At 35.4% G+C, this 17,900-nt stretch overlaps 1 protein-coding gene across 2 annotated transcripts; it reads left to right on the top strand.

Moving 5' to 3' along the window:
• Positions 1–195: 195 nt before the first annotated feature.
• On the top strand, positions 196–15,794 carry LOC111395843 (TBC1 domain family member 2B-like). 2 transcript variants are annotated; one of them, XM_023022031.1, is made up of 18 exons: positions 196–754; positions 894–1,508; positions 1,593–1,769; positions 1,884–1,997; positions 2,606–2,664; positions 2,884–2,950; positions 3,094–3,145; positions 3,255–3,347; positions 3,521–3,604; positions 3,744–4,135; positions 4,510–4,571; positions 10,618–10,687; positions 11,695–11,775; positions 11,870–11,971; positions 13,267–13,391; positions 13,554–13,671; positions 14,320–14,718; positions 15,656–15,794. In XM_023022031.1, the coding sequence occupies exons 1-17, from the start codon at positions 515–517 to the stop codon at positions 14,494–14,496; spliced, it is 2,628 nt and encodes an 875-aa protein (XP_022877799.1). In that variant the 5' UTR covers positions 196–514; the 3' UTR covers positions 14,497–14,718; positions 15,656–15,794. The 2 variants fall into 2 exon arrangements, with proteins under 2 accessions (XP_022877799.1, XP_022877801.1); XM_023022033.1 differs by lacking the exon at positions 14,320–14,718 and having other exon boundaries at positions 13,254–13,391; positions 15,257–15,794.
• The last annotated feature ends 2,106 nt before the right edge of the window (positions 15,795–17,900 follow it).

Here is a 17,900-nt window from a genome sequence, read left to right as displayed (position 1 = left end):
TGAAAGGGATTCTTGGAATTTTGCCTTTTGTGTTTATTTATGAGGATGATTCTTTAATATTGATTAAATTGAATATTCCTAAAGAGTGTTTTTAGTGCTTTATTTTCTTCAATTTAAAAAAATAACTCAATCATAGTATAGTATTGATTTGACTTATAATCCCTTCTTTTTCTTTTGTTTAATGGACCTTAAAAGAACAAAGTTTTTTGTGGATCAAACTTATTGATTCTTTTGGCAACGACGTTTACTAGTAATGTTTTGTACTTGGGATTCTTACCACTTTTTCAACTTTTATGAATTAAAGCTTTGAGGCCTAACCGTGAAATTTGAGATGAGGTGGAGTAATTTAGTCAATGCTGGATGTAATGCTAATGCGGATAGCAAAATTTCCGTTTCATTGTGAAATATGTTGATGAGTAATCTGAGTTCAGAATCTTTAGAGGCTGATGATAGGTGTATAAAAACCATAAATTTTATGTGAACTTTTTTTTGCATCCTAGAAATACATGAATATATGCATAGTATTGCTGCCATGTTGATTTTCTTTTCAATAAGGTTTATTTATTTATTTTTTATTTATTTATTTTTATTTTTTATAATTATGGTCTCAATGAACATCTTCATATGTAGTCACTGGAAAAAAAATCTTAGAATCTCTAAATATCTCAACATTTTCTTTAACAGGGATGCATATGGGTTTGCAGTGAGACCTCAGCACTTGCAAAGATACCGTGAATATGCTAATATCTACAAGGTTTCTTTTCTCTTTGAACCTTCTCCTTGGATGCTAAAATAAAATAAAATTAGCCGACACTGCTTATTTCCACTTCCACTTCCACTGTTGAGTATACTCATTAATCAGTATAAATATTGCACTTTTATGATGGCTTTAGGAGGAAGAGGAGGAGAGGTCAGATAGGTGGAATGACTTTTTGGAAAGGCAAGCTGAGTCTGCTCAGTTGCACGTGGACAAGTTACCTGAAAATAATTTAAAGTTGAATATTGAATCAACCAAGTTCAAAGCTGATTCTAGTGTTGAGAACAATGATGAAGCTGATGATTCTACTTGTAAGAAGCCTAATTCTGACAGTTCATCTGAAGAAAAGAAAGAGGTGCAATCTGGACCAGAGATAAAAGTTCATCGAGTTCAATTATGGATGGAGATCAGACCATCTCTTCGTGTTATAGAGGATATAATGAGTGCTCGTGTGAAAAAGAAGGTTAACTCGATAAAAAATGAGGTGGACTCTGGAACTGGAAAACATCTTCCTACAATTGATGAAACTAGACCCAGCAAAGGAGCACCTGAAGAGGACTCCGATGAAGAATTTTATGATTTGGAGAGGTCAGAATCAGATCCCAATCTAGACATCTCTTCAACTGACAGTATCAGTGTCCCAGCCATGGGTGCTGCTGGTGATTCAGCTAATCCAGATTTTCAGCCTCCTTGGAAGGAAGAATTGGAATGCCTTGTTCATGGGGGAGTCCCAATGGCTTTAAGGGGAGAGGTGTAGATTGAACATTCTTTTGTTTTCTTTTCTTCATTTTTGCTTGCATAATCGTTGTTTACTCTTTTTATCTTGGATTTACAGCTTTGGCAAGCTTTTGTGGGTGTGAGAATACGCCGGGTGGAAAAATATTACCAAGAATTGCTTGCTCCAGATGCAGTTTCTGGTAACAACTTGGAAAGTAGATCAACGGAATTGGATGACAACGGTCACAAGTCAAATTCAGATGTAACTGAGAAATGGAAAGGACAGATTGAGAAGGTTTATTTATGAATTTCTGTTTTTGAATTTGTGTTTTCACTTCATTATCCAAAGTTATTTTGTTTATTTTAGTTCAATGCCTCCAGAAGCCTAACATTATTTCTATATATGCAGGATTTGCCTCGTACATTTCCTGGCCATCCTGCTTTGGATGAGGATGGAAGAAATGCTTTGAGGCGTTTACTTACAGCTTATGCTAGGCATAATCCCTCCGTTGGCTACTGCCAGGTATTCTAGATTAATAGATTATTGCACTTAAGAAAATAAAGGATTCCCTTCAGTATTGCTGTTCTCATTTGTTTTCATTAATTTACTAAAACCATTCCCAAACTTAAGATAATTGTTATCTCTAGATGCCCCATGGTTTGATCATTGAGTGAAAAGGGTTAGATGATCTTCAAACACTTGTTCGAAAATGAAAAATTGTGCGCACAATTATCTTTGTTCTGTCCCTGCTTTTACCAAGTAAATTGTTTTTCTGGAACGTATGTATTTTGAGAAGTGCTGTTAGCTGATATATTGCATTTCTGATTTAAAATCACTGGATCAACACCATCAATATCACTCTCTTTTATCCATGCGGTACCAGTGTGTCTATTTTATCTGTCACCCATACCAAAGAGTCCTGGTATTGAAGGAAGGAGCTTGATTATATAAATTGTTACCCTGCACTACTCTTAGATTGGAAATATCTAATGGCAAGCTATTTATTTTCTACTGCAGCAATAATTTTCAATCTACATCTCTGGGCTTGCCTGTTTCCAATTATCTTATCATGCTTTATATAAAATCAGTGTCTAGTGCATTACTGATGCTTTTTTATAATTTTTCTGCAGGCTATGAATTTCTTTGCTGGCTTATTACTGCTTCTGATGCCAGAGGAAAATGCATTTTGGTAGGTGTTTATCTTGGTTAAAAATAATCATTTTTTGTGTCACTTTCTATCTGTTGACGAAAATTCCTAATAGTCATGCGTACAATTTTATAAAGTTATAAGAGCAGAACATACTTTCTCACTTTCTGTCTGCGACATCCTTAGAGTTGTGCATTCTGTTAATGTGTTGGGCTTGACTGAATCCAAAATTTCTTTCTTTTGCTTATGTTTTCCTTCCAGGACTTTAACGGGCATTATAGATGACTATTTTGATGGCTACTATTCAGAAGAAATGTTAGAATCTCAGGTAATTGTTGCACATTGTCTTTTGCTTGGCAGCTCTTTCAGTAGATTCATTTTGAATATGAGTTTCCTCTTGAACTAAATATCCTGTCAAAGCAGCACATAAGATTTTATTAATTTTTTTGTGGTCAAATTATTTCTTGTTAGGTTGATCAACTTGTTCTTGAGGAGTTGGTGCGTGAAAAATTTCCAAAATTGGGTTTCTATCTCTCTCTCTCTCTCTCTCTATTAGTTACCATTAGCTTTCCCAGAAATGATTTATGTCAATCATGTATTTTTGCTTCTCATTAAATATACGTTTGCTGCAGTAAACCATCTGGATTACCTGGGAGTACAGGTGGCATGGGTGACCGGGCCGTGGTTCCTCTCGGTATTTGTGAATATGCTTCCTTGGGAAAGTGGTCAGGTTCTTATCTCAATCATGCAAGATATTGACCAAAATTTTATTATTATCTTCTAATGCTTGATCAGAGTTGATCCTTTTAGGAGCCTCTGTATTCTGATTCTCCTTATTAGTGTTGATGTTGTCTTTTTACGTAACTCTGGAACCTGATGAGTTTTTATTTGCTTCCAGTTCTTAGAGTCTGGGATGTGCTTCTCTATGAAGGGAATCGTGTTATGCTATTCCGTACAGCACTTGCTTTAATGGAGTCATATGGTACTGGGTTAGCAATATCTTTGGTTTACGAATTCGTAAACTTCAACAAGTCCATCATCTGCAAGTGGTTTAGATACATATTACGTCTGTGATTGTGTTATACAGGGGATAAAGCATAATTATATTTAGTCTTGTGCAGGACCTGCATTGGTTACAACCAAGGATGCTGGAGATGCAGTCACGCTGCTGCAATCACTAGCTGGCTCGACATTTGATAGCAGTCAACTTGTCTTGACTGCTTGCATGGGTTACCAAAATGTTCATGAAACACAATTACAAGAACTCAGAAATAAACAACGACCAGCTGTCAGAGCTGCACTTGAAGAAAGATTGAAGGGAGTACGAGTTTGGAAGGACACGAAGGGTCTAGCTTCAAGGCTTTATAGTTACAAACATGATCCTGATTCCATTATGGTAGGAACTGATAAAACAGAAGAATTGGCTGCTAAGACAAATGGTGACACAGCCTACCTAGATATGAGCTTGAATGGGGATGTGGAGATAGATTCTTCTAAAGATCTTCAAGAGCAGGTAGCTTATTGTATGATCTTTTCATGCACGCTTGTAATCTCCATCTGCTGACTTATACTCTCTTTTCATGTACTATCATTTATTTGATGCTCAAATTCTGGTGCTTTATGTCACTTTGTTATTGATTCTTTGCCCCCCCCCCCCCTCCCTCCCCCAAACACCTCGTCTCTCTCTCTCTCTCACTGACCAAAGAAGTTAAGAAACACCTCGTCTCTCTCTCTCTCACTGACCAAAGAAGTTAAGCAAAAAGTGTACGTGGTCCATAGATTGTCTCAAGTATTCTGTATTGATTTGAGCTGGTCAAGGAGTGTCAACATGATTGTTCTTCTTGGCCTCAACAAAACTTAACTGGTGCATTTATCAACTTTGTTCAGGTGGTGTGGCTGAAGGTTGAGTTGTGCAAGTTACTGGAGGAAAAACGATCAGCTGAGCTCAGGTGAGTACAATAATATTTGGTTGAAACCATTATGTGAAAAATAGCTCATTTCAATCATAGTTAGGTGTTCTTGGTAGAGAAACTAACTCGTCACCAAATGAATCTCCATCTTTTTTCTTTTCATTTTTTTTTGGTCAAACAGAGCGGCAAAAAAATAATAGCTGATCCCAGATTTATTAGTAATAAGATTTTGTTCTATTGTTTCTTCTGTTGATTATTGTTTCTCTGCTCTGGATGATTGAACACGCCGTTCAATTTTTCAAACTTGACATTTCTTTTGTGTTGATTATAAAACAAAACTTAGTTTTATCATTCTTAAAACATCGAACTGATCTCCTACTCCGCACTTTCTGTCCCTATCGAAATAGGCAGTTACGACTCAATGCAGAGGAAGGGGGGTAGCCATGCCTCGACTGGACTTTAGAATGTTTCTAGGTCATGTTTACAGTGTTTTTTTCCTTGAGAAGTTCTGCAATTTTTGTTCCATTCCCGATTCCATAGTGGGGAAAGGAACCCCAACAGGCCTATCCACATTCTCATCATCTTACTCAATTAATAAGGCCCTCATCGCCCCTTGATTCTAATCGATTGATTTCACAAGTGTATGGATCGTGACAAGTAATAAAATGGATTTTGAGTCCAAATATTATATCCACACAGACTAAGTATTTACTAATTTTATCCTGATCTAGCTTCAATCTAAATTTATTTAGTAACCAATTATCAAATTCAAGTGTTATGTTTCTAACTAAATTATTCTAATTTAATCTAATTTAACGAGGTTGTGGAAGACCGGGGAAATTTAGTGGTTAGGAATTCTGATTTCACTTAAAAATTTGTTTAATCCAATTTCATTCTGTCCTTTTTTCATGTGTATAACCTAAGAAGCACTGACATGGATACGGATACGGACACGAATGTTCGACACGTGATTTTTTGAAAATATTCTGACATGATATGTTGTCAACACATTGATTGAATTATTATTTTTTTAGTTTTTTAATTTAATAATCTACAGTAATAATAATTTTTTTTTTTTTTTAATAATTTGCATCATATAATATTCTAAAGTAAAAAAAATGATCCACATAAAAATATACTTTTTGGTTTGTTACAGGCAGAACTGGAAAAGAAAGCCTATCAGATAAATATAAGAAAAGTATAATTTGCAGACCATTTAATGTTTTGGGGCCCAACCTAACATATTCAAATTGAAAAGTGGTTTTCAATAATGAAGTTTATTCTCTTCGCACTTCTCTTCATTTTCAAAACCTATACAAATGCCCCTTCATTTTCAAAATCTATAAAAACACACCTCTTCTTCATTTCTTCTTCCTCAGCTATCTCTGCATTTCTTCCTCCTCACCCGTCTTTGCATTTTCTTCTTCATCAGCGCGGCATCCATTGATTTTTCTTGCTATTTTCAATGAAACTATTCTTCCTTAACCATCGACTTCATTTCTTCTCCGACATGCCGCAAAGGACCTTCGACATGCATCATCGACGTAGGAGACGTACTGGTGTTACTATCGAACACTGATACGTCGACACCAGTGTGTCGGTGCTTCCCAGTGTATAACAATCAAATTAATTAATTTTTAGTTAATATTCTCTCTTGAACAAAACTAACTCTAATTACATGTACGTATTTACTATATGTGTATGTAAATTCATTTACATATAAAAGTATTCAATTTTAATAATTCAATTATCGTTGCATAAGCTATAAAAGTATCTCTAGATCTCTTATGAAAACTTATGTTACTTATTGTATGAACTAAATAAATATGTCTCTTCTAATGGTGAAACAATAATATCCTTAAATCATGCAATCGGTGATCGGTGATCAAGCAATTTGATGTCAATTTAGCAAACAATAAGTAATTAATACATAATTAAATTGGCATGAAATCCATTGAATTAAACAAATATTAATATAAGTTACTTTGTTCATCCTAACAAGGAATTTAACCAATTCTAATAGTGGAACTAAATAACAAAGGGATGAAAAAAATCGCTGAGTTCAGTACAATGATTAAAGAATTAATTAAAGTTATTGTTGTTCTTTGGTACCCAATTCCCTAAAAAGATCTTCAAATTTTCCTTGATTGATTGTATATCTCCATGCCAATTGTGTTTTTCAATCTTCACCATTGAGTCAAAGGGAGAGCTTGTGCACCTCTCTCTAAGAGAGACGATTCAATATCTGAATCAGCTAAAGGAGAATGAAGAGGTGGCTACTTTCCCATTCCACAGGAAAGCCTCTTTCTTTTTGGTCTACATCAAGTGGCATTGAATGCCCCATAATCAGAATCAAAGAGAATGGGTCAAAGGGAGGTTTAAAATGAAATTGGAGTGGATCTGCAGCAAAGCAGAGCTTCTTGAGTTAAAGTGGTTTGTGATGTGTCATCATTTCAAATTCCCAATCGATTTCAACGCTAGTTAAATGGGGTTAAAACACCCAGGTTTTGAATTAACTAGTAGATTAGCAACACAGGGGCCCAATTCGTTCTCCAGATGAGTTATGAGCTGGGGCAGGTCACTCCCAAACTTAGGTGCAAATCTGAATTTATATTTAAGGATGTGTCTTTAGCATTAAGAATGTATCTCTAGTCTCCCATTTTATTTAAAAGAAAATCCATTTTGTACACCTTAATTTAAGTCTAAAATGAAGTTCCAGTAGGATATGGAACCATAGTTGTGGTCAAATTAGGATTTCCTGAATTGCTTGAAGTTATCTTTTACATGTGCAATTTGGTCCATATTTCTTTTTTATTTTCAGATTGAGTCCTTAAATATTATAATTGAGGTCCTTTTAACTTTTCCAAATTTGATTCTTTGGTCCACAACTTCTAGAATATGTCCAACTTTATTCCTTTTGATCAATTGTTGCTTATTTTCATCAATTCTCGTCCAATACCAGGGTTTCTCCTAAGACAATCAATAAACAAGCATAATCAAGTATTAAACTCATAATAATACTCTCAAAGGCTACTTTTGATGGTCAAGATAAGTGTAATATCTTCACTTACCAAACAATTTCAAACTTAAATCTCTATTCTTTCTCGTATCAAGTAAAATATAAATTTAATTATATCCAAGACAATTATACTCAGCTTGATGTATGTAGTTCAATGTTTGCTCAGAGTAAATATTTCAGTCATAAAAAGTAAACAAGTTAATGGAACACGAGTATAAATAATTATTTTATAGACTCCATATATCGTATATTCAGCTTTTGGGTTAATCATTCTCAATCCATCGATGCTGTTTAATCTAATCATGCATTTCAACCTCCAAAGACTTCTGCCAAACAATACCAAATTCCGAGTATACTCGTATGATCTCTCATAACTTGTATTGCCCTCTTGATTTTTCAATTTCTTTTCCCTGCAAGTGAACTAAAGTGATATTAGGCTTATTTTCATCAACTCAACTATTTGTCTCAAAATCTTTTATGCTCGGTCATACCAACATGGTAATGTAAATTCCCTCCCTTTGAAGTGCATTTATCAGATCAGCTCCCGAGTCACTAGAAAGAGGGTGAAAGGCACTGGGAAGAGTCTCTATAACCAATAGGGTAAGGAGCAATAGACGGAATTCTCCCTCTAGTAGCTTGAGACTGAACTTAGTGATTAAGCGCGACGGGTTGGAGGCTTTTTTTACCCAGCCTATACAAGACTCTTTTTACGGTTTGCTTGTTGGAGAAGGAAGTAAAGGAAGAGGAGGACGATGGGGACGATAGAGAGTCCTCTAGCCCGGTCCCGTCCTTGCGTTCAACTCTTATCATTCGTTTGAGTCCCGTTAAAATTCTAAGAGTGCATTTTTGAATAGTAGATTGATATAGAATGTGTGATTAAATATAAGGAAAAGTTTTAGGGTTTGCATATAATAATATTTTATTCAAGAATGTGGTTGAAAAAAATATAGAAAAATGTATTTTGTAAAAAATGGCGATCAAACAAGGGATTACTATATGACTAAGACTTATCTAGGAAGTAGTGCATCTTTTGTTTCATATACCTGCTTTTATCATATTTCCTTACTAAAACAAGAAAAAAACATTTTTTTTTCCTTACATGTAATAGCCATTTCGCTTTGATACTTATGATATTAACATTAGGCCGCTTCTTCCTACCGTTTATTCTTTTTCCATCGGGTCGCTAATTCCAACAGGCGTAACAATTCTATTATTATGTAGGAGGTAGATGGAGTTACTTATAAGGATCCATAGGATATTGGGACCCAAATGGTGAGTTTCTATCAAAATCTTTATTAGGGGCAGTTTCATTGGAGACCCGAGTTGGAGGGGTTAGATTTTTCTACTATTACTGAGGAAGATGCTAGTTGGTTAGAGAGACCATTTGGGAAGGATGAGATTAGGAGGTTATGTTCAGTATGAATGATGATAAGGTCCAAGGACTGGACGGATTCTCTTTCTCATTTGATAAGGTTTGTTGGGAAGTGGTGCGATGGGACATTGTGTGGATGTCTACTTATTCCTTTCAGTGTGGCAGGAACTTCTCTTCGAGAAAGTTCTAATGCTACATTTATTGTGTTGATTCCAAAAAAACTGGGAGCGTCGGATATTAAAAACTTTCGTCCCATCAGTTTAGTAAATGAGGTGTACAAGATTATTGCAAACGTACTGGTAAATAGATTAAAAAAGGTGTTGGGGAAGTGTTGTCTAAATTTCAAAATGCTTTTGTCAAAGGACGCTAGATATTAGATTCCGTACTTCAGCAAATGAATGTATTGACTCAAGATTGCGTATAGGAGTTCCAAGGATATTATGTAAGCTTGATATTCAGAAAGCCTATGATCATGTGAACTTGAGATTCCTTTTGTATATGCTCAGGCGATGTGGATTTGGAGATAAGTGGAGGTATATCCGAGGAGGGTGGAGAGACTTTCGGGATAGATTGACGTTTGTGGTGGGGAATGACAATACTATCAAATTTTGGGAAGATTGTTGGTGTGAAAATCGGCAGTTAAGAGGGGTTTCCTTTTCTGTATTGTATCGTTTTGATGTCATTTGCCATGGTGAATGAAGTTTTACATATACATAATGGGAGTCTCAATTGGAACATTGTTTTTGGGAAGGGTTTGTAGGACTAGGAGTTGGATGATTATGCGCTGCTTCTAACCTCTTTGTATGAGGTGCACATCAGGGTAGGAGAGTGATTGTAGCAGGTGGAGGTTGGCACGGGATGGTATTTTCTCAGTTGACACTTATTTTAAATCCTTATTGGGACCCGTGGAGAGCTCCTTCCCCATCACAAGGTAAACTGCCCCATCGGATGACATTTTTACTATAGACGGTTGTGAGGGAGCAAGTGTTAGCGGTGGATAACCTCCAAATAAGGGGTTTTATGTTACATAGTGGTGTTATATATGTAGGAGGAATATGGAGACGATTGATCACTTGTTCCTTCATTGTGATAGTGCCCATTCCTTTCGGAAAAATATTCTAACTTCTTAACACATGGATTGAGTGTTTTCACGGCGTATGGAGTATGTATTGAAAGCATAGAGGAGAAAATTTTGTAATAAGGATAGTAAGTTTATTTGGGATCTTATTTCAGGATGCATTGTATTGTGTGTGTATGGAGGGAGAGAAAGAATCGCTCTTTTGATGATCACATGGACAGCAGAGTAGATTAAATAATTGTTTTATTTGATATTGTATACTTGGTTTAATGCTGTGGCTACTACTTGTATAGACGGGTTGTACAATTTTTTGTTGTTTCTTGTTTGTATAAATTGATAATACACTTCTGTGATTAATAAAATATTTGATTACCTATTAAAAAAATTGGAAATTCTGGGCAGATTGTTAGTGATGCTTTTCTCTCGTTTGAAAGTCTTCCGTGACAAGATAAAAATTTCATGTTCATGGTCTAGAGATAAATCTTAAAATGTCCAGGGGTTCATTTTAGGTAGAAAGTTTTCCCTTTTTTTTCATTTCTTTTTCTTCTGGGGAAAATGACGAGTCTTAATTTATGAAGTACTGATATTCCAATTTTTTTCTTACTTTCTTTTACAGAGCTGAAGAACTTGAAACAGCATTAATGGAGATGGTTAAGCAGGATAACCGGCGGCAATTGAGTGCAACGGTAAGTAAGAAGCTATATTAGCTTGCATATGGTATATTTAGCTAAATGCTTGTTTTTTGGAAAATATCTTTTACAATAGTTATAGAGGACATGGTGTTTAGTTGACTTAATTGTGTATTAGCATGATTTTTTTTTTTTTTTTTTTATATAGCATCATCATAGACTCAGGAAATATATATCTCGGATTCACAATGTCATTAATTACAATATCTTTGATCCAATAAGTTGTATAGCGATTGTATATATCTTCTTTATTTTTTATACAGTAGCTATTATGTGGTCAGAGTTGTCAAAATCACTTTGTAACCCTAGAATTATATTGTCCACTTAGATTAAAATAACATTTAAGTTTTATATGGAAGTGTCCCTCGAAGTTATTTATCATGTCATGGCAGTGTAATATGATAATCATCTGCTATTAGTTGCATTTTTCTTTGTCAAATATTTTATCTCAGCTTGACGTTTCTCTTATGTTCCTTCGTTGTCCTATTTTCTCCTCAATCTTTGTGTCCGACCTGAGTCTTTTCATTTTCAGTCGAAACTTCTTCCTACATTCTATCATAACCTGTCTTCCAGCCTCTTTATTCTAGTACTCACTGAAAAATCTTGCTGAGATTGATAGGCTGACAGCTTTCTTTCTCCACAAATCTTGGGCTTAACCCTTCTTGAATTAATCCCATTCTCCACCGTAACTGTTGGCTAAAGAGCATGCCGTAAATTCAATCCTGCTGGTGCTGCATCTGTTTTTATTTAATTTTGTAGGGTTCTGACATGGTGCTTATCATAAATATTTAGCAGAATTTGAGCTGTGTTAATGTTTTCTTCCTTTTCAGAATAATATACAAGGTTCTTTTAGCATGGGAATAAGGAGAAAAGTGTCATTTTTTAATTTCAGCCGTAAAAGTCTGCTTACAAAATTTTCTGTGATTTGGTTTTGATATTTGTATCAATAATAGATTTTCTTTTAATCATCCGACTGATGTCTGATTTTCTGCTTTTAAATTTAGGTTGAGCAATTAGAGCGAGAGGTCACAAAGCTACAACGAACCCTTGCTGATAAGCAGGAACAAGAAAATGCCATGCTTCAGGTAGCATTGTGCTATATATTCGATGATGTCACTCATGATTGTCTCCTGTTATTCCTTTGTTAATCATGGCATGCATCTTTTATTTCGTTCACAGATTTTGATGAGGGTCGAACAAGAACAGAGGGTGACAGAGGATGCTCGCAGATTTGCTGAGAAAGATGCTGCTGCTCAAAGATATGCTGTTCAAGTGCTTCAGGTTTCTTTCTCCTGTGAGATATTTGCATGCTAAATCCTATTAGATTATGCGTTCTGCTGTGTGAATTTTTTAATTCCCTCACTATTAAATTTTAGAAGTGTTTTTTTTTTTTGCTACGTACATGCTTAGATTTACTCTTAATATGCAGATCACTCTATGTAAATGTATTAGGTTTTATACCTTGTTCAGGAAAAATAAATTAGAAGACGACTCTAGTATAGTTCCAGAAAATTTCCTTCTAGGAAAGGACAGGTAAAGCAAGGATTGGTTATATAGACGAGGCAATAAATATGAGTTATTAACGAAGAAGTTTCTTTGGCTCTATAATTTTTTCTAATACTCTTATATACCATGACAAGGAAAAGAAGAGGAGAGAAAATCCTACAAAAAATAATATTTTCAGAAAACCGTCCATTTTCTTCTCCCTAGATCACCAGAAGAATGCTGAATGATCATTTCCAAACTCATGTATGTCCGGTGCGTGTTCTGATGACTCGGTTGTAGTTAGGGGTTGGAACAATTCGGTTCGGTATTGATTTGGCGAGAACCTAATTGAACTGGTAAGAGAAAAATCAATTACTTTCGTGCAGAATTGGTCTGTTACTATCTGTGAAATAGGAGAACTGAATTGATCACACTACGTATCTGGTTTGGTCCACTGTAAAACCGAAGGGATGATTTTTCGCAAGAAATAGAAAATAAAACTCAAACAAAAAACAAGTCAGTCAGTGAATTCAACTTGTCCGCATGCCATGACTAATAATGATAGAAAAGTACGATCTGGGCTCTCTACTATATGGTGATATCTTTTTATTCCTATTTTTCGTGGATGAGTAGTTTTTTTTTTGTTTTTCTTCGTCATGTTAAGCGCTGGTGTTCTATTTAAGAATTTGCACATGTAGGTGAATGGGTCACCAATGATAAAAGGTTTAGTAATGTAGATGTCAATGGAAACTAATAGGGAAGCATGAAAGGTAGAAATAACTCGAAATATATCTTCGATTTGATTTATGAAAACAGAATAGATAGAGCATACGCATCCTCCTATTACTATAATATTTTATGCATTGCATTACTTGTGATTATATTTATGCATCAATTTTTTGTTAAGTATGATTTATTTAGATTCATAGTTTGACTAGTAGCCTACTGATTGAACCGATAATTTAGTGAATCGGTGCTTTATGTGGTCAATCGGCTGGGCAGTTTTCTTCTTGTGATGCACACTTCAAAAATTTTACATTGGAGATTCTGACAATTAAACTCTTGTATGTTGCTGCGGTCACCACGCACAGGAGAAATATGAAGAAGCTACTACTGCCCTGGCTGAGATGGAAAAGAGGGTGGTCATGGCAGAATCTATGTTGGAGGCTACCTTGCAGTCCCAGTCTGGGCAAAACAAAGGACAACCATCCCCACGGTATACAGTAATTTTTTAGATTTCTATTTCCTAGGTGATATCTTACTTGCATGCTACTGTTCCATTCTTTTGGTGACTATTGATAGTCCTTGCAACTATTTTGAAAATTAGCATTCCATGCTTCCTGTTTGTAATAATACTGAGTATGAGTGGTCATGGCAGATCAACACAGCAAGATTCTTCTCCAGTTCGAAGTAGTCATGATTCACAGGACACGTCATTAAGGAAGATTAGTTTGCTACCTAGACCATTTGGGCTAGGATGGCGTGACAGGAACAAGGTCAGTCAAGAAACTCCCCTATTCATGTTAAGACTCATTATGTTCCACAGTTTTGGTATTCCTGTGAGTATCAAGTGACTCACTCTATTTTGTTTTTCGTCTGTCGATTTACCATTTTGTTGCTGATATTAGTCTGTGCAGTCAACTGGTAAAATTACTAATTGGTAACCTGATTTATGATACTTATATTATCTAGATGCACAATGGCTCTCTCGATGAATACATATTTTCATAGTGACGTTATGCATCATGCAATTCCTTTCTTGTCTGATACACCTTAATCCAGGTTTCGGTGGTACAAATGACTAATCTTCGTGCTTTTTTTTCGTTTCTTGGTGGTTTGTAATTTTGCTTCCTGCAATTTCCGTACAATTATGATGTTTTCGAACTTGTGCATGTCATTTGCGTTCTTCTCTGCATTGCTCAAGCACAAACCATTCTGTCATTGTTACATTCATTTTGGTGGACACAGTATTCTGGACGAATGGTATAGCATCTATAGAACTCCATTATCGCTGATGTAATGTGATATCTGTAGAAGACACTGTTTCTTCTGTTATTTCTTTATGCTTTTATGGTATGTGAAGTACTTAAGAAAACAACTTGCACTGTACTAACAATGTTGAGGGGAGAATTCTAATTCAACAGGGGAAGCCCAACGCTGTCGAGGAAGCAAACAGCAGTAAAGCTTTGAACGAGGGACAGATTTTAAGCACCCAACCTGAAGAAAAATCTTCGAGGGAGGGACAGAGTTCAAGCACACAGCTGGAAGAGAGCAACGATAATCAAGCAGAGCAGAAGGTTGAAAAGGCAAATGATTCATAATTTTGACTTGGTGGTTTCCCTCGTTTGCTAGGTAATGCCTAAATCATCACTGGAGTTCCTTCTGGAAGCAATATAGAAATATTCTTTCCCCCTTTTCTATTGTTCATATATCTTTCTTTTCCTTCTCTATGCTTCCGCCCCTCACAGAACCAATGTAAAACTGAGTCCATTTATTGTTTGTCTCGTACATTCATTGACAATAATAGTTTGGGAAGCAACAATGTTGCTGATATTAGTCTGTGCAGTCAACTGGTAAAATTACTAATTGGTAACCTGATTTATGATACTTATATTATCTAGATGCGCAATGGCTCTCTCGATGAATACATATTTTCATAGTGACGTTATGCATCATGCAATTCCTTTCTTGTCTGATACACCTTAATCCAGGTTTTGGTGGTACAAATGACTAATCTTTGTGCTTTTTTTTCGTTTCTTGGTGGTTTGTAATTTTGCTTCCTGCAATTTCCGTACAATTATGATGTTTTTGAACTTGTGCATGTCATATGCGTTCTTCTCTTCATTGCTCGAGCACAAACCATTCTGTCATTGTTACATGCATTTTGGTGGACACAGTATTCTGGACGAATGGTATAGCATCTATAGAACTCCATTATCGCTGATGTAATGTGATATCTGTAGAAGACACTGTTTCTTCTGTTATTTCTTTATGCTTTTATGGTATGTAAAGTACTTAAGAAAATGACTTCGACTTGTGCACTGAACTAACAATGTTGAGGGGAAAATTCTAATTCAACAGGGGAAGCCCAATGCTGTCGAGGAAGCAAACAGCAGCAAATCTTTGAATGACGGACAGATTTTAAGCACCCAACCTGAAGAAAAATCTTCGAGGGAGGGACAGAGTCCAAGCACACAGCAGGAAGAGAGCAACGATAATCAAGCAGAGCAGAAGGTTGAAAAGGCAAATGATTCATAATTTTGACTTGGTGGTTTCCCTCGTTTGCTAGGTAATGCCTAAATCATCACTGGAGTTCCTTCTGGAAGTAATACAGAAATATTCTTTCCCCCTTTTCTATTGTTCATATATCTTTCTTTTCCTTCTCTATGCTTCCGCCCTTCACAGAACCAATGTAAAACTGAGTCCATTTATTGTTTGTCTCGTTCATTCATTGACAATAATAGTTTGGGGAGCAACAAGTGTAAGAGGAAGAAACATGAGTTTTAGGTTAGCCAAACTGTATAATCTTTGTTACTACATCGTTGTAATGTATAACTGTTGTTGGAAAGAAATTATCATTCTGAAAAATTTAAAAGCAGTACCGAATTGAACCGTCCAAGTCAGTTCCATAATACAATCGTAGAGGTGATGTTAAAGGACTAAAGGTTTGACTCTGTCTCCATCCTAAATTTGCATCCTGATTTATTTTAATTATTAATAAGAATCCACATTTACAGTATCTGGCTTAGAAAAGTAACCCTAAATAGAAACATGCATAGATTAAATTGAGAATGTACAGAATTAGAACTGCTAAGTAAAAAGGGCCAAATTTCTAAAACTAAACCAAAATGGACTTTTCGAAATTGCAAATTTGGTACCACATGGATCCGTCAATGATTTGATGACCCATGAGTATTCTATTTAGTTCATACCTTTTCATTTTATCAGTTACATGTCATCCTATCTTCATACTCTGCACTACCATAAGCTTGTTAGATTGAAATCGATCCAAAATAATTAAGCGGAAACCACTTGGATCGAGAAAATCGAAAACCCATGGATTGGGTGAATGCCTCCGGCCATTGATGATACTGTGAAAGATCTCATTTTGTTCCAATTACTAGCATTTCTAAGCTCTCCAACACTGTGAAGCTTAGGGATCAAACCCCTCTGTATGCACCATTACATGGTGGAATTATGTTCCATTTTCTTTACATGATTCTTGAATTTCAATGGCCGTAACCCTTTAGTCAAAGGATCAACGATCTTCAATTCAATTTTTAAATGCTCGACCACTTTTTCTTTAACACTTCCCTTATGGTTAAATACTTAATGTTGATGTGTTTACTTTGATGATCACTTTTCATGTTTTTAACTGTAAAGACAACAATTGAATTGTTGTAGTAAATTCTCAATGGCTTAGAAATAGAATTCATAATTCTAAATCCAGATATGAAACTTTTAATTCATACACCATATAAAGTAGTCTCAAAACAATAAAAAACTCTACTTCCATGGTGGAAGTAGTAGTTAAGGTCTGCTTAGCATTCCTCAATGATACAACTCCACTGGCCATCATAAAACATACCTTCACGTTGATTTGCACGATTCAACATAAGTAGCAAAGTCTAAATCCGATTATCCAGTCACTTCTAGATTATCTGTCCGTTCGTACATAAGCATGTAATTTTTGGATCCTTAAAGGTACCTCATTATTTCCATTGCTGCTCTCTAGTGGACCATACTTGGATTACTTTGATATCGTCGTAACATTCTTATAACAAATGCAATGTCAAGCCTTGTACAAACATGCACATTCATTAGACTTCCGATAGCTGAGGCATGTGGAATGTTCTTTATTGGTTCCCTTTCTATATTATTTTTAGGGCATTGGCTCAATTTGTTCAAATTGAACCTATCATCTTTCATAATGGAAGCTACAGTTAATGAACAAACCTTCATCCCAAATCTTTCTAAAATTTTATTGATATAAGTTTTCTGAGATAGATCCAAAATACCTCGTAATCCGTTTCTGTGGATCGTAATGCTAATGACATAAGGTGTCTCACCCATATCCTTCATATTAAAATATTTAGAGAGGAATTATTTTACCCTTATACAACAAACCCTTATCATTAGTTGCAAGTAAAATGTCATCTATGTATAAAATAAGAAAACAAATCCTACACCACTAACCTTCTCGACTATACATTGATCCATGTGATTTTCAACAAATTTGAATGAAAAAATTACTCCATCAAATTTAAAATACCATTGATGGAGCGCTTATTTTAAATCGTATATAGACTTCTTAAGCTTACAGACCACGTATTCACCATCATTATAGGGAAATCCTTTAGGTTGTTTCATATAAACCTCATCCTCTAAATTTCCATTGAGAAATGCCGTTTTTATATCCATTTGTTGCAACTCAAGGTTAACATAGGTGACTAATGCCAAAATAATGCTTAGGGAATCTTTCTTAAATACTGAAGAGAAGGTCTTTGTGTAATCGATTCCCTCCGTTTGAATTAATCCCATAGCGACAAATCTCGCCTTGTATCTCTCAATGTTGCCTAACAAGTCTTTCTTTGCCCTAAAAACGCATCCATTTGTTGCAATTGAAGGTCAAAATGGGCTACTAATACCAAAATAATGCCTAGGGAATCTTTCTTAAATACCAAAGAGAAGGTCTTCGTGTAATCGATTCTCTCCCTTTGAATGA

This window comes from Olea europaea, chromosome 6 (assembly GCF_002742605.1).
Source record: "Olea europaea var. sylvestris chromosome 6, O_europaea_v1, whole genome shotgun sequence".
Lineage (NCBI taxonomy): Eukaryota > Viridiplantae > Streptophyta > Magnoliopsida > Lamiales > Oleaceae > Olea > Olea europaea.
Note: the sequence above shows the minus strand (reverse complement) of the source record. Positions and strands in the feature narration are given on the sequence as shown.